General features: G+C 37.7%; 2 protein-coding genes across 2 annotated transcripts in view; both read right to left on the bottom strand.

Moving 5' to 3' along the window:
• Positions 1-644: 644 nt before the first annotated feature.
• On the bottom strand, positions 645-4249 carry RPS13 (ribosomal protein S13). The gene is made up of 6 exons (XM_088533855.1): positions 4168-4249; positions 3905-3953; positions 3132-3210; positions 2073-2242; positions 1364-1464; positions 645-711 (listed from the first exon to the last, which is right to left on the bottom strand). Exons 1-6 carry the CDS (start codon positions 4188-4190, stop codon positions 678-680), a joined length of 456 nt encoding a protein of 151 aa, XP_088389981.1. The 5' UTR covers positions 4191-4249; the 3' UTR covers positions 645-677.
• A 2819-nt stretch (positions 4250-7068) lies between these two features.
• Positions 7069-21071, bottom strand: part of PIK3C2A (phosphatidylinositol-4-phosphate 3-kinase catalytic subunit type 2 alpha) — a 45647-nt gene continuing 31644 nt past the window's right edge. The window contains 21 exon segments of the mRNA XM_088533845.1: positions 7069-7617; positions 7951-8076; positions 8298-8407; positions 9134-9215; positions 9307-9424; positions 9820-9891; positions 9893-9942; positions 10683-10890; positions 11688-11797; positions 12187-12343; positions 12883-13052; positions 13656-13792; positions 15236-15365; positions 16153-16245; positions 16843-16947; positions 17316-17496; positions 17819-17913; positions 18138-18231; positions 18657-18845; positions 19444-19586; positions 20407-20515. Of these exon segments, the coding sequence (XP_088389971.1) occupies positions 7435-7617; positions 7951-8076; positions 8298-8407; positions 9134-9215; positions 9307-9424; positions 9820-9891; positions 9893-9942; positions 10683-10890; positions 11688-11797; positions 12187-12343; positions 12883-13052; positions 13656-13792; positions 15236-15365; positions 16153-16245; positions 16843-16947; positions 17316-17496; positions 17819-17913; positions 18138-18231; positions 18657-18845; positions 19444-19586; positions 20407-20515 (2662 nt within the window). The 3' untranslated portion in view covers positions 7069-7434.

The following is a 21071-nucleotide window of genomic DNA, read 5'->3' as shown; positions in this document are numbered from 1 at the left end:
AGGGCTCCTAAGGAGGAAAGCAACAGGAGCTCAAGGCCTGGAAAGTTGCCAAGCATCTCAAAGGAACTTGCTTTTGGGATAGTTGAACCTTAGAAATGGTAGAGGTAACTAATGCTATGTCATCCCCCGAGTAAGGGACTCTGACTGCTCATGGAGCACCAAAGCAGCACAAACAGGCACTGTGCAAGGCATGCAGCCCCTGAGAACTGCCTGGGGTCTGCTCAAGCTTTGTGGACCTGTTGAGAGGAGCAGATCCACAGTACAATGATTCTACCCACCTCTCCATTCCACCTACCTCCACATTTTCAGCTTCTCCTCCTGTCACTACCCTAGCTTTTCCTGCAGGACATACATATTACTTAACATATTTGCTGAGAATGATTAAGCCACTTTTCTTTCTTAAGGCTATCGCATCAAAAATCAATTTTCAGCACAAAAACAGTACATTTGGCCTAGAGTCGTAGAAATGGCCACCGCAATTTGCTATTACGTAGAGCAGTACAGAAGCCATGGGACAGCAGTAAAGAAGCCACGGCCACACTTCCTCTCCAACCAGAGAACTGTCAAGCTAAGTGCAGCCTCCCAAACCTGGCAAATATTTATTACGCACCGACCATTCAGACACAACACAAACTTAGTTAAGCAAGTTTATTCTTTCACTGAGTGATAGTCAGCTCTTATGCGACCAAGGCAGAAGCTGTTGATGATTCACTAGAACAAAAAAAAGAAAAAAAAAAAGAAAGGGGGGGGGGGGGGAGAGAAGAGAAGAGAAAGAGAAAATATATATTAGTTGCAGAGTCAAAATTTCAAACTAGTTGCCAAAACAAAACTGCTTCAATTCACAGCTTAATCATGACCTGCTTAAAACTTTACATTGGATAAAGTCACCCTTCCTTTTAAAATACAAAAACAGCAAAATTACCATAACAGAACAAAACAGTATTTTCAAAAACCTGCTAAGTGGCACTTAGTCATTTCAGGCTAAGAAAAGCTCAGACACCTGAGAGTTCTCTAATGCTGACTAAATTTGCTCAGCCTCATTTTCCCCTCAGCTATCACGAGCTTTCAAACTATCTTTAAAGTAATATGAAATATAAAGGTACCTGAATGAGACGAGAGACTTCAGTTTGCATTGCTATGAAAGTTACTATCTTACCTGGTGAGACTACTTCCTAACTGCTGTCACAGTCATGTCAGCTGTAATTTTTGTGACTTTCAGTTCATACCCATAAAATTATCAGTTCTTTACTGTCTGGATTACCCAAATGTCTCATTGTAACACATCTTGACCCTCCAGATAACAGCCCCAGCACATCACTTACTAAGGCTCCACAAAAGGAGTTGAATGAAAGAAAAGACTTACTACTTCCAGTTGGGTGGAAGTACCCTCTTGGTTTTGTAGTAGCGAGCCAACCTGTGAATTCTGCTTTCAATCAGAATCAGGCGGAACTTGGCATCTTTATCCTTCAAAAGAAAGTTATATAAAAATCAAGCACTGCTTTGACTCCGAGATGATCATTCAGATGAGCTTTGGCAAGGCCCAACATGTACAGCTAGCACTACAAACTTCATGTTCCCTTTGCCAAAGTCTTGTGAGCTTGGTTAAATCAGAACAAGACCAAAATATGTAGTTTAAACAATATTTTTAAGAGAGGGGATTACAAAGTCAGTTCGCCTTTACCAGAAAAAAAAAGACGACCCTAATTTTATTCAAAAGGGGCTATTAACAGGACCTGCACTAAGGTCTTAGCTTTGTTAAAAGGGTGGTTCACAACTTCATTTTTACCTCTCTTCCCACCTAAATAGTTTTATAGAGAAATTATTTTCTTTTTCCAAGTTTTTTTTTTAATTAAAAAGTACTCACAAAACCCTATATAGTATTAAAGATTACAAAATATCTAAACTGAACAATATCAGAACATACATATTCTATAGGACAGTAAGTTGGGCTCTCTCCTCACTTGCACATTTTAGGAACAGCCCCATGAAGTTTACTTTTAAGATAGGATCAAACAAAAGTTAAAAACGCTAGTGTATTATTTGAGAAAATTTCAGGATAAATTAGTTGTCACCTTTCTGTTTCTCTCAAGATGTTTGCGAACAGCCACCGCTTTCTTGATCAGGTGATAAAGGTCCTCTGGAAGATCTGGGGCCAGTCCCTTCGACTTAAGGATTCTCAAAATTTTGTTGCCAGTAACGAAGCGAACCTGGGCAACACCATGGGAATCCCTCAGGATCACACCTGAAAGACATTTACAGCTTAAATTGGGGAGCACTTAGAAAAAACAACTAATCTGTCATATTCAGGCAAGTAACATACTAAGAGCTAAGATAGCAGTCAGTAGGACTTACTAAAATTAAGTATTGGGAAAATAAAGATTGTGTGTGTTACCTAAGATTTAAACTTCTCTCAGGTACAACTTCTGTGCACTGTATTACATATGTTTTACTAGGGAGCTCTTTAGCTACAATTTACAGCAAGAGTCGAGCAAGAAAGTCACACTGCAGGGCACTCTTAAAGCACTCTTAAAGGAAGGGTTAACTTATACATATGAACCACTAATACTCTGGGAAAAACCATGCCAGAAAAAGAAAAGTCTTTCACCACAAAACTCACTACTATATAAAGCACATTCACGTACATGGAACTTTAAAGGGATGCAAGCCACCAGAAACTAGTTCATCAGTTACCCGCACAGTGCCTGGGTCAGTAAGCTACTGAACCTAGCAGATATTTGATATTTCTTTTCCTATGAGAAACAGGGCTTTTGTAAAGTTTATTTTTAAACTTCCTTGTAATATCTATTAGCAAACACTCTTACGGACAGGTTCTAAGATTAAACAGATCCTTATGTATAGAACACAACTTAATTAGAAGAACAAGGGAAGAAAAAGTTTATTGCAAGAGAGTAATAAAATGATTTGCTCCATCTTTATCAAATAAGGACCTTGCAAGAATGGAAGCTGCTACACTGCTGAAGGTATCCACACGGGGAACATGTAAAATCATAAAAACAGTTTTTTTTTTTTGTTTGTTTGTTTTTTGCATTGTGATCCATTTGAGGGAGCAGTTAAAGCATTATAAACTGTAAAGAATGTTTTGCCTATACATGGGAATTCAGAAGCCATACCGATTTGGGAGGGAGTCAGGCCTTTTTTAGCCAGCTTGTAGATCTGTTCCTTTACATCATCAGAAGTAAGCTTCAACCACTAAATGGGGAAAAAAAAAAAAAAAATCACACACACACACATTGATGAATACTGTTTAATACAGATGCACAGGCTGACTACGCAAAAACCTTTAAATGCTGGAAGCTAGTACTTTATAGTGCTTGAGAGAACTATCTAGAACTTCTAGTAATATAGCAACTTTTGGGGAGATACAACCTTTTAGCCGACATTTTTGCCTACAGCCAGACCAACCCTCCAAACGAGACTATTGGCTCGGATGACGGACAAGCCTCAGAGGTGAAAACAATTAGCATGCCCCACCAAAAGTGAACACTGGAATTACAAAAATTAGTGCTCTGACTGGCAAATCGTTTTACAGCCACAGCAAGGAAAACTGTAAGTTTATTCCACAAAGGCAACCCAAACTCAAAAGGGGAACAACTTATGCCTAAGAATTATCAATACACAATAATAATTTAAATCGCACTGGCACCCTCCAAAAAATGGATGTCAAGAAAAAAAAAAACAGACTTCTCAGCCCGCTAAGCCAGATAGGCAGCAAATAGCACTTTTCTCTTTTAATGTCTTAAACTTAAAACCAATTTGGTAATCTCTATTGGCTTTCTGTATTTCAGCACGGCGTTACAAGAACAACTGTCTCCTCACGGTTTCTCCTCAGAGGCGCAGCTAGGCCGCGCCCCGGGAGCCGGGGCCCGCCGAGGCAGCCACTTACCGTGGGCACGCTGCGCCGGTAGGGCAAGGCGGACTGGGACAAGCCCTTTCTGTGGGGAAGGAAAACAGAAGCAGCAGTTGAGCGGGGCGCGTCCTGTCGCCCGCTTCCTCAGGGGCCGCGTTCAGGCCTCTCCCGCCGCCCTCCCCTCAGCCCCTTGCCCGCCCGCCCCCACGCTCCCGGCCGAGGCCCCCGCAGCCCCCCGGGCCGCTCCCGCGCGGGCGCGACGCCGCGGGGCGCCCAGGGCGGCCGGGGACGGCGCTCACCCCGGCGCGTGCATGCGACCCATGATGGCGGCGGCGAAGAGGGAGAGCGCAGAGAGGCGGCACCTTTTTTCTCGCGCTTCCGCCGGAAGAAGACGCCGCGGCGCCAGGCCCCGCCCCGCGCGGCGCCCAATCAGCAGCGCCCCTCTGCCCCAGCTCCGGCCGGCAGCCACGGGTGCGGGAGCGGCGTGCGCATGCGCGGCCATTGGAAAAGGGCGCGCGGGGCAGGCCCTGGCCCCGCCCCCTGTTGAGGGCGGGGTGAAAGGCGCGCGGGCGGCCGTTACTCCCCCCCGCCCCAGCAAAGAGCAGCACGGCTTGCGTTTAACGGCAGAAGAGCGTTTAATGTTCGTACAGGAGAGTTACGGAGTCACATTTACAGTACAGGGGCGTTACTGTACATCGTTATGAGCTAGCCACTTCATTAGAGTATTTGGTTCTTACAGATACACAGACCAAGGGAGGCGAGGGCAGTGCCCGCCCTGGCGCCCATCACCAATGGTGCCGCCTCTCACAGTGTCCGAGCAAAGAGCACGGCCTTGTGCACACACCGGGGAAAAGGGAACGTTGGGCCCAGGGGAGGCCGGCAAAGAGCAGTCCCTTTAAGGCAAGATCTGAGATTTCTACACAACCTTAAAAATCAAGAGAAAAAGACTTCTTATCAAAGATCACACATGCTTCCAGAGATAGCTACCTGTAGCTCAAAAAGGCAGTAAGAAAAAAATCAGTGCAAAGTTCTAGGTTAGGTTTAACAAAGAAAAGGAGTGAGTCTTGGAGCAAGCAGTTACTCTCAAATATCAAAACCAAGGCTGGAGAGACAAGTGTATTTCTGGCTGCACGTCAGATGGTGCATAAAACAGTTGAACTAAGCAAAGTATAAAAAGGTGGTAAGCTACATTTTCAAACAAGTTCACATAATGGCAACTCCCGGCCCAGATACCCATCTACCATATCCCTCTTTCCCATCGTTTTTTTTTGTTTTGGACGTAATACATTAAAAGCTTATTGCAATGCAATCAGTTCTTGATTGAGCGCAGTGCAAAGAGGTGCAAGCCTGGTGCTCTCCCACCCCTTTCAAGGGGGACCAAGGCCCGATCCCATACACAAAGTTAAAAACCATGACGACAAAAAGCTTTAGACAATGAATATTTTTGCAAAAAGAAGGAGAAGGCACAAAATGAGTTGAGAAGATCATTAAATCAGAAGTCAGGACAAGTGCTAACAATAATACAGTACTATACATTTTCTTATCAGAGTCCAGACAACTATTATAACTGCAAATCATTTTTTAAAATGATTTTAGCTTTTTCTTTTTATTTTGTGCTGTAAGACATTGTGCTTTAATAGCAAACTGCAAAAAGGCAGTACATATTGCTTTAATTTTATTTCACAATGGAACGTTTCACAAAAACAGTAGTCTACTTTCCTGTGTTTAAGTGACTTGCAATTCTGATGATGGAATGGAGTAAGTCTCAAAAGCATCAAGTGAGCAGGAAATATATCTAGTTAGTTGTATTGTATATTATTTACATGCTATATACTAAATGAAAAATATGCAGAAGATAGCTCATAGAACTGGGATTTTGGATTTTATTAGTGCCCATTAGTAGCAACCCAGTTTCTAACGTATGAGATATTTTTAGCATTTTAATTATACCTTTACCTAAGAAATTAGACCATGAATATTTTAGGCATCAAGAGATTCAAGTTTACTTTTCTGTACTGAAGAGAGACTGGTAAGGTAGCAGGGGAAGGAAACTGGATTATGAGAAAAAAAATGTGTTGGGCAAAAAGACCTGCCTGTACTGCTGCATTGTTCATCCTGCCCTGTTTTAAATTGCATTCCAGTGACAGTGCCAATAGTCTGTCACCATTTCTCAAACCATTCTTCATATCTAGTGCTAAACAAAAATGTGCAATTTAACTCCAACTTTGTCTAGAGAGATTATGCCCATATTAAAAAATGACTAAGGTGAATAATAAGGCTATCCTGTAGTGCAGAAACACCCACTTAAGTAACCAGTAGTCTTAATGGAAAAGAGTAGGTAACATTTGCACTCTGTTGTCGCAATACATTTCAAATAAAATGCTGCTTGAGTGAGGAACAGTGTTACCGTGATCTGCAGAAAAAGAAGTGATCAAGTTCCTCTCCCAAGGCTCTGTTAATACAATTCACCTGCAGTTTACTCAGCAGTTACATTCTTTCTTTCTTTTTTTTTTTAAACTGGAGGCCTTCACTGACCTGGCAGGTGCACATAAGCAGTTTAGGTGCAACACCACTTTGAATTTTATGTTTGAATGAGTTACGTATTTACTCATTGCATTATTTAAGTTCTAAAATTTTAAAAACACGGTTTCAAAAGAATTGGAAAAAATGCAGCACACATTCAGCCAGTCTTCATTCACTTTTGTAGAACAGATCATGGGTAGAAGATGGGGCAGAAGGAATTCTTACACATTACACTAATTATGAAGATCAGTTTAAGTGATGTTATTTAGAAATAACACATTTCTCTGGAAAAGATTTCCAGTAGGACCTGCAAGTTACTGAATGTGAAAACACTTCCCCTTTTTAAGGGGGTAAGAGTTAACATATACATATTTAAATACTAGAAATGAGGTACAAGAGAAGCATTTGAGTTATAAGGCACCATTATTTACAACTTCCATTATTGGCACTCGCTCCAGTAACTCCTAGAGAAGCACAAATCTGGGATCAGATGCAATGCCATGGAATTTTTCCAGCCCTTCAAAATTCATTTCCACAATGAATTACCCAATGGGTAATATTTTACCCATTGATGCTTCTGTGATGCCTAGTTAATAGTGGGAATGCAATCCCGAAAAATACACATTTTCTTTGATTTTCTCCAGCATCATGCCATGTATGACATAACACAGGGGACAAAAAAATTATAAACCCCAAATCCACTACATCCACAGGCCTAAGTTTTTGATTAATTTGTGGTGGTTTAACCAACAAGCATGGTTAGACTGTTAATTTGACTCTTTCATAGCTGGTTTAGAAGCCCTTCCTTTACCCGCAACTACTAAGAAACATTTACATTAATGCTTTCATAACACTGCATGAGCGTAAGCCGGCAATGATTTTCTAGAAATCCTCAAAATTAGGCTACATGAAGGTTGGTCCAACATACCTGTTGAAATGCAGTCTCTCTTATTTTACAACGTACAAGTTACTTTCAAGTAAGAAGATGCAAAAAGCACAGGTGAATACAATTGGTCTGTTCTTACTAAGTTGTAGCAATGAGCTCACAGATAGGGTACAGCAGTTAGTCTATACCAATTAACAGTCTCCTTGCTTAAGTTGAAGTCCTTTAGCGAGAGTGTAATTCCACCCAAGAAAAAGTTCTCACGTAATGACTCTGCGCTGAGCACACTTAACTGAAGTTCTCTCTGTTTCAGTGTCTCCATGCTGTATCCACTGTACACAAGCTGGAAGGTAAAAAGTTAAGATGTTATTCAAGTGAGTTGCACAGAGTGCCCCTTCTGACTGCCCTTCTGACAAATTTAAGCACTGCTTATTAGCTAGATGCCAAATGTTTTAAAAGGACAGTTTTTAGTTGGGAAGTACTGTTTACATGGCAAGACTTCAATTTATTCTTCTCCCCATTAATTCAGAGCAACTGGGATATACAGTAATCTACACTGGCCAATCTATGAGTGGAGGGAAGGAGGTGGGTAGACTGGGGAAGAAAACAAAAAATTACTTTTAATATAAGATTATTCAGACTATAGGGAGTTGTTACATATTCAATTTTAACTTGCCATTTCATTGAAAGTTGGATTTCTTGTCTTTCGAGAGATTTTGGTTTTGCGTTTAGATGTTTTGTGTGTATCTGGAAGTAAGTATGTTTTTACATAGGGATTTGGATCAGCACCATCTTCTGTAACCTACAACAACAAAAAAAAAGACAAATTAGAAAACTAATTAGTGCATATCCATTTGAAATCTTTTTCAAATTCTTACTTATTACCACAGAACTAAACAAAATCAGCAGTTGGAAAAAATAAATTGAGGAGGAGAGATATTTTCATCATTATTGCATCAATCTAAGCAAAGGTCACTGACAAAACAGAAGATCTTTTGGCACAAGCTCAGTATCTCAACTCACCAGATCTTTGATGTGCATTACCATGATAAATAGAGTGCTGTTTCTATATGATATGGATAGCTTCACTTCTCCTCCCACTTTGCCTGAGGTAGGACTTGATGGACTTGCATCTGAAAATAAATTAATAATAAAAAAGCAAGCCCACAATTATTTCCCCACAGTATTTGTATTCTACAAGTTTTCATCAGTTGCTAATTACATAGGGGGAAAAAAGGCAAGGTTTAAAATAATTGGTTTCTGATTTTCTTCTAATTCATCCTCCCCTTTAGAAAAAAAGGCATTCTAAGAACCAACTATAAGGTTTGAAGGAAAAGTCTTGATTTTTCAAGCTATAAGGAAACTTAAGTGATCACAAATAGTGTCCTAGAGGGAAGAGGTAGAGGGGTCCCCCAAGAAAGCTGGTTGCTGTTCCACGGTCACCTCCTCCAAGCTCAAGAACAGTCCCTCACACTGTTCAGAAAGTTGAGCAGAGGTGGCAGGAGACCTGCATGGATTACAAGAAGCTCATGGCAAATCTCAGACATAAAAAAGAAGTATACAAAGATGGAAGCAGTGACAAGTAAAACACCAAGAACATAGGGATGCTGTCCAAGTATGCAGGGGATGAGCTTAGGAAGGCCACAACCCATCTGAAGTTCCATCTGGCAATATTCTTATCTCCTTGAAGTTGTATGCAAATATTTAGGGGGAAAATACAGGTGCAAAGTTTTCAATGAGGAAAGGCCACAGTGAGTTAAAGACTCTGTATTTTTTTGTTTATTGTTTAAATCTCATTGCAAAGAGCTTATACAGCAGTCATGCTTTTATAGACATCACCCCCGAAAAGTGTTACCTACCTGCAGGTCTGGCTATTCCATCTATTCCTTCCACTTTGTCATCACGAAGTAAAGGATGGAAAAAGGTATAAACAAGATCACACTAAATTTGGAAGAAAGATTACATGTTAGTTTGAGTGTTAACAAGCACCAAAATTTGAAAGCTTCCATTGGATTTGCTTATTTGAACTCACTTCTGCCACCTCTGCAGAACTGTTCATCAGACTCTGTATATAGCTGTTGAGCTCCACTTTCCTTTTAGCCGCTACATCTTTTATATGGGTTCTTCCCAGAACCATCTTATTAGGAAAGCTACAAGAAAAGAACAATATTTACTTTTCAAGTAATTTCTCAGAAGTACATTTAATTTTCATTGAAAATTCTATCCAGAAGTGCTGACATCCATTTCTGTGGTCAATTAAAAGTGGAGCTTCAGTCCACTAACATGCCATGTCCTTATAGAAAAGTGAAGAAACATTTATAGAAAGTTGTAGTAAATGATACCATACTCCAAAACTAAACACACCGAGTTCCTTCTCCTCAAAAAAATGCATTTTCTCCTTCATATCTTAACTGCTAAATTTCAGGGCTAGTCTGGCCTTCAGCACTTCTGTCTCCCCCTTCTATTACAGGGCTCCTTTCTCCACCCAGATGGGATCACTGTTGCTGCTTTCATTAAAATATTTATGACCAAGTTAAGAACATACCCCGGTAACTTCCAGAGAGGAAAGAGAATACCAAGTTTGTTGTGGAGCTCCTGGAACTCATCAAATGTCCGGGACAAATGCCGGTTCAACTTGTCCTTCTCTCAGAACTCTCACTACATAGATCTGCCCAAAACACAGAAAAGATGCATGTAATAACAATATTATAGGAAATAAATTAATTCAACATTTTTTGAAAGTTAACTCTTTTTACTACTGTGATCCTTCTCTTGTATACATTTCACAATAACAATATTTTGCATTTTTTGCATTACAAACAACCTTACTCTAGTATAAAGTAGCCATGATCTTCCTATAATGTAGATCCACATCTGGCAACAGGATAGTTAAAGCTAAATTGTCAGTATTCTCCCTTTGAAGCTTGAGTGATAATCTAACATGTAGACACGGATGTGCTGCATTATATGAAAACTACTTTGAGAAAAGACTGGCAATGCATTTTCCATTATGCAGTCATCCACATTACTAAGAAAGGGAAAACAAGCTTGAGAGACTACACATAAAATTATGTTCAGTGGACTTATATGGATATATGAATTAAATGTGTACTTATAAAGAAGTGTGCAACTAGGAAGAGGCACGAGACCTAGACAATAGCATTCGGAAAACTTCAGCTCACCCTAAAGCTGAAATCAGTGTTTAATATCTATGGCTGTATTTTTTAAACCTCTGACAATAAAGGGAACCTAGATACATTCCTCACTTAATTTAGGCACTTAATTTAAGGCTAAGCAAAGTGAGTCCCTAGTCTGGACTAATTCTCTCATAGCAAGGAAAGGAACATGTCTTCTTGGAAGAAAATGCACGCTGTTTTTGCTGAATGGAAACAGACAGCACATACTCACATAATGTTTTTCTGGATTATATCTCTTCTGATAGGTAAACACAGATACTTGTTTGATTCGTCCATCTTGTTTGAGAGAGTATGTTTTAGCAGAAAATGAGAGGATGGGCTCATCATTAGAAGGCAGACCTGAGAAACGCAGCTGAGCCAAGTTGTGAATGAAGAAATTAAACTTTGTGGCAACACTCCCCAGACTGGATTCAATCAACCTACAAAAGGAGTAAGCAAAAGGAATCATTTTGAGTACTAGAGCACATGTCAGTACATATAACTATTCTATCAGTGAATCTTCTTTTAGGTCTATAAGAAAAATAAAATCAAGTCCTTAGCAATGGAGAAACGCTGACTAAATCAAATTGATCAACAGGCTACAGAAGTAGTATCATACCATCATTTAATAAGAGATTGAGTACCAGACATGTAGAATGAGTTTTTGCCTAAGTGACAGCTTTCTAAAACTAGTAAAAAAGTGTACGGATACTTGTGTAGTTTCACTCATATTTATCATAGAAGTAAAACAGCACATTTTGCAACATATGGCAACGACCCAGTTTGACTATATACATGCACTAACTCGAACTATTTGAATGTCTCCCCTTCCCTTCCAATATGGAAACTGCAGCATGCAAAACTCTTGTGGAAGAAAACTTCTTTACATTGCATACATTACAGAGATCCCATCCTATACACCACTACTATGAAACTTAAGATGTTTTCAAAATGCAAGCAGCAGAACAGGATAATCTATTTTCAGAATTTCAAAAAAAAATGTGCATGAGACAGCTCTTAAAGGCAGGTATATATTTTAGCATAAACATTATTCTTATTTAAAACTGATGTTACTTAGTTCACTATATAATCATAAAATATTCCAACGAAACTGTTTAGCCTCTACAGATGTGTTTGTGAACACCTCTAGTATCCCTAGTATTTTATGGCAGCAAAGAACTCCCAATAGAAGGATGACGCAGTTGGATATTTTAGTGCTCTTCCACTTATCTAGTACCTTGTAAAGAAAATAGTAGCTTCTGCATCTGTTGTTTGGGGCTGGAGAGCATCCTGGACATACTTTAAGTCCTGAACTCCACTTAGTTCTGGTAACCCTGAAGAAAGCATCTATAGGAAACAGAAATTATAACTTAAATGGTACCGGTATCATTTTACTTGAAAATAGTTAAAATACTTTAGTCAAATTGCTGAACAATTACAATGATAATCAACGGCAGTTACTATCATCACCATTTCTGTTGAGTTAGTTAAAAGCAGCAAAAAAATGCTTTTGCACTGTAAATTGTGATACCTTCTAAGTTATCTTTTTAGTAACAACTAGGTAGCAGGTAGAATTTTTAAAAGATTGAAATACAATTTTCCTCCAAAGTTCATTTACTATTTTCGGCTTCTAATAGCATGCATCAAAAGATTCTGCAGCATGAAAAGCATACCATTTAATTCAAGCCTGTATCATAGATTTATCAACTTTTAATCAAATTTAATAAAATAATTACCAGTGAAAGTAGGTTAAGGAAGAGGTTTGCATGTTTTCTTATTAAGTTGTAAGCTTGACAGCAGAGATCCACAAACAACTGAAAGCGAATGGTGGGTTTTTCACCACCATTAATGACATAAGCCATATCTGAGGTTAGCACAAAAGGAGCCCGATCCCTGTTTAAAAACAGAGAATTTGTATATTAATGATATTGTCCATCCACTTCCTGTCATTCAGACTACCTAAAGCACCCAAAACATTTGCTTTTGCATGATACTAGACCTGCAGGTTATCTAGAATGTCACTTGGAGGTCAAGTTACCCTAGAATGCCTTAAATGATACCAGACATCGATGTTTAGGTAAATAAATACCGTCTCTCATCTCCAAGAACAACAGAACACTAAAACGTATATAATGAATGCACTAAATATGCATATACTTGTAACAAACATAACGAGTACCTGGCTAAAATGCAGTTTTTCTATCCTGGATATAGATCATGCTCTTCTACTCAGAGTGGGGAAGGAATACAGACTTGTTGCTTATTCACTTCTATAATGTTGCCATTCACTATTGTTTTATGATCCATTTTCCATTTATTTACAAATCATGCAGATGATGCAACATTTCTGGCACTCAGTTTCTCATTCACTGATAAAGTTTACATAACTAGCATCAAATGCATCATTACATGAACTTAACTACAGAAAATACCTTTTAAAGCTACCAAACATTTGTGCATGACCCAAAAATTTTCCAAAGTCAATGTGAAACATATGCCCTGTGTTTCGCAGCATTATGTTGTCATTGTGGCGGTCACAAATTCCCAACACGTAAGTAGCTACGCAGCATCCTGCACAAGAATAAATGAAGTTTTCGGAAGCCTGGCGGGGAAAAGAAAAAGGAGTGAATTGAGACTACACATCACAGGAAAACACTCGTGCATTCACAGTTCAGTTCTGGCAATAGTACAACTCATTTCAGACAAGACATCTTCTAAAAATTGTCATTTTGCAGATGATGGTGTTTGTAAAACTTTGCTTTTCTTTTAAAGGTGAAAGAGAAGACAGGAGATGAAGACAAATCATAAAAGACAGAAGAAATAAGCCAGCAGAGAAGAATATCACAAGGTATTTTCTCCAGTGTGTTCTATCCAAAAGAAAGTATTTTATTTCTAGCATTGGAATGCTAGCATGAAAGTGAGCTATTGTTCCTAAACCATAAGAAGGAGCAAAAGCCATTCCTCCCCTGTTAAATCCAAAGCAATTTCTCTATCCAATAAAAGCTTCAGAAATTAAACTTGAAAATTCATCTAACAGACTACCTGGTAGTTGTACAAAGATTTTTGATTTACTCTTTCTGAAATGTTGGAAAAGAAAATTCACATTTTCCAAAGATTTAAGAACTTAAGTGTGAATATCACTCTTTTCATAAAGTAATATTTATCCATTTTAAGGGCTCTTCAACAAGAACTAAAAAAGAGTTACCTTTTCATACTCCTCCTCTGTAGGATTATACTTTCGCAACCACTCTGCCAGAGGTTTGTCTTTAAAAGAACCTGTCACTCCATATTCCACTTGAATTTTCCTAAGGGTATCTGAAGCAGGAACAAGCTCCACCATGCCTTTATGAAAAATATAACAAAGTGTATTTACCATCTTTTTCATTTCAAATGTTATTGACACTGTATTTTCACTACACGATTAAAATTTTCTTGACAATAATAGACTCTATAACTTAGATTTGACTTCTTTCAAAACTCAAGTGAAAACAGCTCTAATAGTTGTCTTGGCACTTCGGATTGTATTACCAAATGGGATGTAAAACACACAACAGAAACAAATCAAGCTTACATTGCTGCAGTCAGCGGCAGTTGCTAGAATGTTTATATAAAAGCATACTTGGACTCACCAGTGATAAAATATTCTGGTATCTATATTCTTCATGCATGAAACTAATTTCAGTAGCTAATCTAGTAGCTTTAACTGTTGTGAGATAACAAAGATGTGACTATGGCCCCAAAACTAAGGCAGAGCAGGCTTCTCATGTAGCATCATGTAGCAGAGACCTACCAGAAGTATTTGTATATATAAATTAAAAAAAGGAAATAATTTTATTGACAAAATTTTACTTCCATCTTGTAAGCGTTATTACAGGCAGACCTACAATTAACTTTTTTCTATTTTTCCCTCTTTAATCCTTCAAATATTTTAGGAATACCTGCAGTAGTAGGTGCAACTTAAATATGCGTGAAAAATGGCAAACAATGTTTTCATAATGCTGTTCTGGGGTCTATAGAAAGAAATACTGAAGTTTTTGAACATATTTCATAAGAAGGAATTCTAAAATCATTTCAGATACAAAACAGTTATATTTATGGAAAATGACTTTAATTCTTGGTAGTATTAAGAATTTAAAGCTGATATTTACATCATCTCAATTCCATTTTCATTTCTGTGTTTTGTGTTTCCTGTTGCCTAACTCTAGACACTCAATTTAGCCCCTAATGTTCTCTGATTTGAAGTTTCAAGCCTAAAGAACTGCCTCATATATTACTGAGGATCTTTTGGAAGTAGTAATGTCTAACTTTTTTTTTTTTTGGCATGTTTCAGCAGATACATCTTTCTTTCTAATTCAAATGTAGCAGATTTAAAGTACTTTAAAAATCCAGTTTTGACTTGAATACTTCCAAAAAGTTATTTGTCATAAAAGGATCAGGACTGCACAACTATTTTCTTGTGTTGCAGTAAGGACACCAGTAGGGAAATCTGGCTTTTATAATTATACAAAGAACCACTGTTCTTTGACAGCGGACTTTATAAGTATCTCAGAATTCAAGCACAGAAATGCACATATAAATGGAATTCAGTTCTTGGGAATTTGGGATAATTCTATTTTACTATGCTTTTGAGAAACAAAATTCCTTGTATGCAAGATATTTGGCCTTCCGTTGTTTCCTGGGTCTGCCTAAGCAGAAATCAGCAGGGTTTTACTATGAAGAGTAACAAGATGCAAGGAAATTGAGATGGAGAGCACCCAAGATAACAGGTAGCATCTGGTTTTGCACCTCGATCTTTTCCAGTTGAGAGACACTTGAATATAACCATCCGTAGATCCAGCCCCTCCTGCAGCCAGATCTTATCCATAATCTTAATCATCTGCAAAGCCAGCATATCCTGTCGCAGATCTTCTCCAACCTCAAAAGAAAAAAAAAAAAAAAAGAAAAAGGCAGAGATGTCATATAACTTCAACAAAACCAAAGTTGGTAGATTTTTATTGCCTTTTTTCTACTAAGTGTTACATTATACTACAAATTTCCTCACAGCTATGCACCCAAAGGGGTAAGCGATAGAGTGCAATTAAGGTTTCACATGCAGTTCACTTATTTTTCAGATTTTGCAATGTGTTCACAAATTGGTTAACTTCTGAAATTTTACTATTTAAAGTAATCTTAAGCAAACAATGTCCCCTCCTTTTTTGTTGTTGTTATTCTGTGTTGTGTTTTTAATTCTTATGTCTTCACTCTAAGAAGAGTTAAGAGAATGGCTATCCGAGGGGAAACTGTACTTGTCCTTAACAGAGACTATTAATTCCTAGTACCAACAATCATCTTATGCAACTTTGAAAAGATCACACAGTTAAACACTTACATATATATCATCTAGAAAAATACATTATTTCCTGCATAATAAGGAAGTCATAGGGGTACATTCAAGATTCCCAAGTCTTTGTTTACATGGATCCGAGTCAGTGCTATACTGAAAGATCCCCCTCTATTTCAAAAAGAAGCAAATATTTTCAATGAAAATTAGCTCTTTTCAGACATTTATTCCTTTTATAATTGTTTATCTGTTAGGACAGTTTCTAGATACAGAGAGGAAAACTTAGAAAATAAATCTCTTGGTCTGCACTGAAGTTGAACACTGTTTCATTCATATCATCTATCATTCAATGAATTTTCTCCAATAAACACAAGAAGCCTACCTTAAACATCACATTAATTTCTTCTCCCAGAGGGTCTGCATTTACCAGTGCAACTTTCAGTGGTACTGCATTAGAGCTGAAGAAGGAACATGCCTAAAAGTAGAATTCATGTTAATTCTTTTTTTAAAAAAACAAGAACAAAACACTATTTCTATTGGCACATAAGGCAAGACAATCACTGTGCATACTCAGGGTTCTTGAACTTGTAATTGTGGTGAACACATGCTTTGAGTAAGAGCCTGTTGGCTGATATTCATTAAGTCTTGTACAAAATACAGTACTACAACATGGTGATTTTTGAAATAGACAGTAAGTAAAAAAGAGATAAATATTTTATCAGCAACTATTTAAGATCTAAGAGACTATGTGGAAAAAAAAAAAAAGGAGGTTTGTGCTTTTCACTGTTTTCTTATTTATCTGCTTTGAAGTATGCACGCGTGATTTAATATTTGTTGTAAAGAAGGAAAGCAAAAGAAACCACATCCCTTGACAGCGATGAATCCAGTGCTCAAAGTTTTAAGTTCTTAATCATGCACGGTGATATTATCAAGCCTGTAGATGAACAAATACTGCCAAAATTTGAAGAATTATGGGAAGAATGATTTACCTATTTCTCATACAGTATTACCTGCTGTACATAACAAAATAAAGCTACTGTTTGCAATAACAACTCCACTGATTTTTCCATACCTTAATATTTAGCTCTTTTGCCACAAGGCTAGGATTGAGAGGCAAACGGCATTTGTTCTTCAAGAAAAAGGACTGCACACATTCCATACCATTTTGCAATACAGCCTGCAGACAAATAAATAATTTTTAAAAAGCCATTTGTTATTTTCCTAACTGAAGTTTATCTATGGAAAACTTTTGGACAAAGTTATCGTGAAGCATAATAAAACTGATATCTAACTCCTCAATATCAAAGGAATGCCAAAAAGATTTACACTTTTACTGCGGTGTCAGCTACCGAAAACACATAAACCCAGAAATACGGCACTAATATCACAAAAGGTGCTTGTCATTGTGTTAAAAATACATTAATTACAGTTTCAAAGATCTTCCCACATTCCATACAGCACTCTAAAGATTTGATTTATTGGATTGCTTTGAGAGTTTACTCAGTGTAATCTTCTTAAAATATATTAAAAACTTAATGAACATACCTGTCTAGCAGATCCACTTGTCTGCTTTACTTTTTCTGCTACCATTCCAAAAAGCTGTACCAGTCTGGTTTGCTTCTCCAGCTCTTCCCTCAAGCCTTTTCCACAGACTGAAAGAAAAGCTCCAAGAATGTGCTCATACCTTACACCAAACTTTGCATCATGTAGTGTATCCTTAAGAAGCCTGAAATAAAGGATGTTAAGTTACTCTTCCCTAAAGAAAATATTGCAAATAATGTAATAAGATGACTAAAACACTTAACCTTTACTACAAACATCTCAAGTTACTGATTTACAGGATGTAAGGATTTAAGTTTTCGTTTTGTAAATGCATCACCTGCTTCTGCTTCTTCATGAAAAATAGCATTTATGTTTTGCTTACTATCAATTCTATGCAACATTCACTGTTATAAACTATGACATGAAGATAGAATATTTATTCTGGAAACATTAATCTGATGGTAAGTAAGTTATAAAAATAAGAATAACTGAACAGAACATCCTACCAATACAGGTAGTGAGCTATTCGAATGCTTCCCAAAGCCCGAGACAAGATGAATCTGACAAGAGCACTGTCCAGGTATGTTTCATACTTCATTGCCTAAACATAAAGAAAATGCACTCAATTTAGTTCTAGAAAAAGACTAAGATTTTTGACTAGTGCATTAACAGAAGCATCACAAATGCAGGACACAGACTGCTTTTTTTCTTTCATATGTAAGTTATTAGATAGATGTGCTACTACATTTCTGTTACCTATAATCAGCAATTCCTTTGTTTTCAGGAGCAAGAATTAGAAGCTTTAGTGTGAGCATGAAGTCTTACTTGCACAAATTGAGGAAGGAAGTCTGTTAATTCATCATCACTTAATGCCTCTATCCAGTTCACAGCTGTAGTTCGCACTTCTTGATCAGCAAACCTAGAAAGTCACCACAAACACACACCAAGTTTATATCATTTGAACAGCACTTCCACTCTTTCTCTTTTTTTTCTTCCCCCAAAATTAGTTAAGATCACAAAAAAAAAAAAATCTGTGACAGTTCAGCCCTTCAAAGACATTACCTAACATGCAAACACACTTGCGCTCATTTATGACAAGCGTACTAATCTTGCAAGACTTGAGTCTTGATCTCTTGACTATGTAACTTACCCTCTTGCTCTATGCTAGAATTCAGAATTCTAACCTCACATACTACTGTCACTCTCACCACATAGCTCGGTTAAGCTAATGTGCCAAGAGTTGGTACATGTCCTTTGAACACTGCTATCCATGCAGTCATCCACTGAACAAAAACCATTTAACACACAGCACGCAAATAGAACTGAACTATTTGTCTTTCTTACTTTGAATCAAGTAGTTCCAGTGCAGCTAAGGGTGATAAAGGAGGCCACTGCTGCAGTAATGAGTATATTTCAGGAAGACTTGCCCAGTCCCAATGAGGCGCACTAGCCAGTATTTTTGGTAGGCAACTAGTATGACTATGACAATAATGTCGCTTCTCCCACAAAAATTGTTTATCTTCTTTTGATAGCCTGCATACAAAAGCATTTTGGTTTACAAAACAAACTGCATAGCATCATATGAAAAATCCCCAATCATGACACACATACAAATAATTTCACACACAAGTAAAATGAAACTTAAAGCTGCTTTTTTCTCCATGAAAGAGCAGAACTTGGATAAAGTTCAAGAGAAACAGATGTTCAAAGTTATACTAAAACCTATTCCTATCTATCCCACATTATAATCTCAAATAAACCAAAATGTTACTGTTCGTTTGATGACAACACTTGGTAATGCCTGCCCGAAATGTTTCTGTGATACACATTTGCCTGCCTGCATTTGAAGGAACGCCAGGCAGGAAGAGGCAGCTGTAACCAGGGACTAACAGGGTAGCAATCCTATAACTGGAGAACACTAGAATAGAGACCACAGAAAGCACAAATGAACTTCTTAAGTCAGCACCATTATTTTACATGTTTTATTCAGTCTTTTGTTTACACCTCCACAGAACTTCAAATATACTAAAAAATAAAATATACTAAAAGTGTATTACAAAAGTAGTACATATCCTATCCACAAGTTCCATATCCTATCCACAAACCATCACACACAAGGAGATGAACATACCCAATGCTGTTATCTTTAGAAAGAATGGTAAGCAGACGTTCCTTCAATGGTTTTTCCAATGTTTCTATGGAATGACACACAGTAGTCTTTACAGATTGAGGAATTTGATATACAATATCAAAAGCAAGGGATGGAAAGTCAACCTGAAGAGGGAAAGAAAAAAAAAAAAAAGAAAAAATAAAAGCTGGAAAAACAACTAAGTTTCTAAGACAAGCACAAAAAGTTCGCCCTTACAGCAAGCTCAAATATTTAGGAACTTCTAAGTCCTATATCCCTAAATTTCCAAATAATGGTTTTCCCTTTTTTTTTTTTTTTTTTCTGGTCTCAATTCTCCTCTGTAACCGTGATCCTCAATTGTACGACCACTGCATTCTTGCACAGCACAGCAAGTGCACAGCAGTTGAGCAATTCTTTAGAAGAAAGAAGGCCTGGAGCTGAGACTAATCACAAAAATATTAAAAAGCACCAGTGGTTTCAATCCAACCACTAATCTGACCACATGTTGGGACCACCAAATCCTGCTAAACAAGGTGTCTTCTCAGGAAAGAAATCTGGACTTTTAGTTTGGAATGAGAAGGACGTAAGTTCTATATAGAAACTGAAATGGCTGTTTGGGTCCAGACAACATCCCATTCAGCACGGGTTTCTACAGACAGCTTTTTGAAGACATTCTCTCTCAGCCTGATAGCACTTATTACTATATATTACCAAGAAACTTCCAGATTCTCTGACTCCATCATTGTCATTCAGCATCTGACTTAAATACATTTATAGAAGTTTTTCACTCTTTGACATTAATGCTTAGTGGTAACTACTCCATACTGGCTTTCAAGCATGATTTAACAGTATTGACACCCTGATCCAAATCAATTATTGATTTATTATAACTCATGCAAGAATTCATGAGTCACAAAACTCAAACACAACACAGTCAAGGCAAAATAAAGTCAAAGCATATCAAACCTGCAAGACTATTCTTTCCATATTTCCTCTCTTACTGGCCAGCCCTGATGCATGACTGGGAAGCGATGAGGTCCAGAGTTGCAAGAGCTTTGTTCCACGAGTCAGGAATCTAAACAGAGAGAAAGCAGGTACAGCGTATTCATGTCACAGGCTATTTACTTCAAGGTAATAGTTATCAAAATATTTTCTGGAGAAGACTAATGGTCCCTGCAAAGAAATAATTAACCTATATTAGCATGGTATAGGAAGGTATTTTGAATGGAGTACCCATGTTTCTACTGCCCAGGCAAAGAATTATGCACATGACAGATGCTCTCACTAAAATAATACCAGATGTGTTCACTTCCCTAACATTTAAGACATTTTAAGTTTTGGTATTCAGAAAAGAACATAGGAAATGCATCATTAATTGGCCAACAGAATGTTCCAACTTGAAAAAAAGGGTAACGTGATCATCAAGCCAATCAATTTATTTCCTTTGATTCTCTTCCATGTTTTGAAGTTTTTAAATCGTGTGAACCCTACAGGCAACCTCTAAGCCAAAAAGCGGAAGGAAGTACAATGCAGAAACAGTTGACCCAGCTAAATAAACTGCTCCCTAATTCTTATGAAGCTTGGGGGGCAGGGCAGAAAAACCACTACGCATCTGAGAAATAAAACTGGAC

The sequence above is a fragment of the Tinamus guttatus genome, unplaced genomic scaffold (genome assembly GCF_059628265.1).
Source record: "Tinamus guttatus ecotype Peru unplaced genomic scaffold, ASM5962826v1 Tinamus_guttatus_pri_ptg000524l, whole genome shotgun sequence".
NCBI lineage: Eukaryota > Metazoa > Chordata > Aves > Tinamiformes > Tinamidae > Tinamus > Tinamus guttatus.
The sequence above is the reverse complement of the archived record's forward strand: the minus strand, read 5'-3'. Positions and strand labels throughout refer to the sequence as shown.

Bases quoted from the DNA above. Each gene is read 5' to 3' on its own strand.
- RPS13 (XM_088533855.1), bottom strand. From the start codon at position 4,190: ATGGGTCGCATGCACGCGCCGGG. The intron at 3,954-4,167 runs GTGAGCGCCGTC...CCTTCCCCACAG, and splicing joins GGTCGCATGCACGCGCCGGG to AAAGGGCTTGTCCCAGTCCG. The intron at 3,211-3,904 runs GTAAGTGGCTGC...TTCCCCATTTAG, and splicing joins ACCGGCGCAGCGTGCCCACG to TGGTTGAAGCTTACTTCTGA.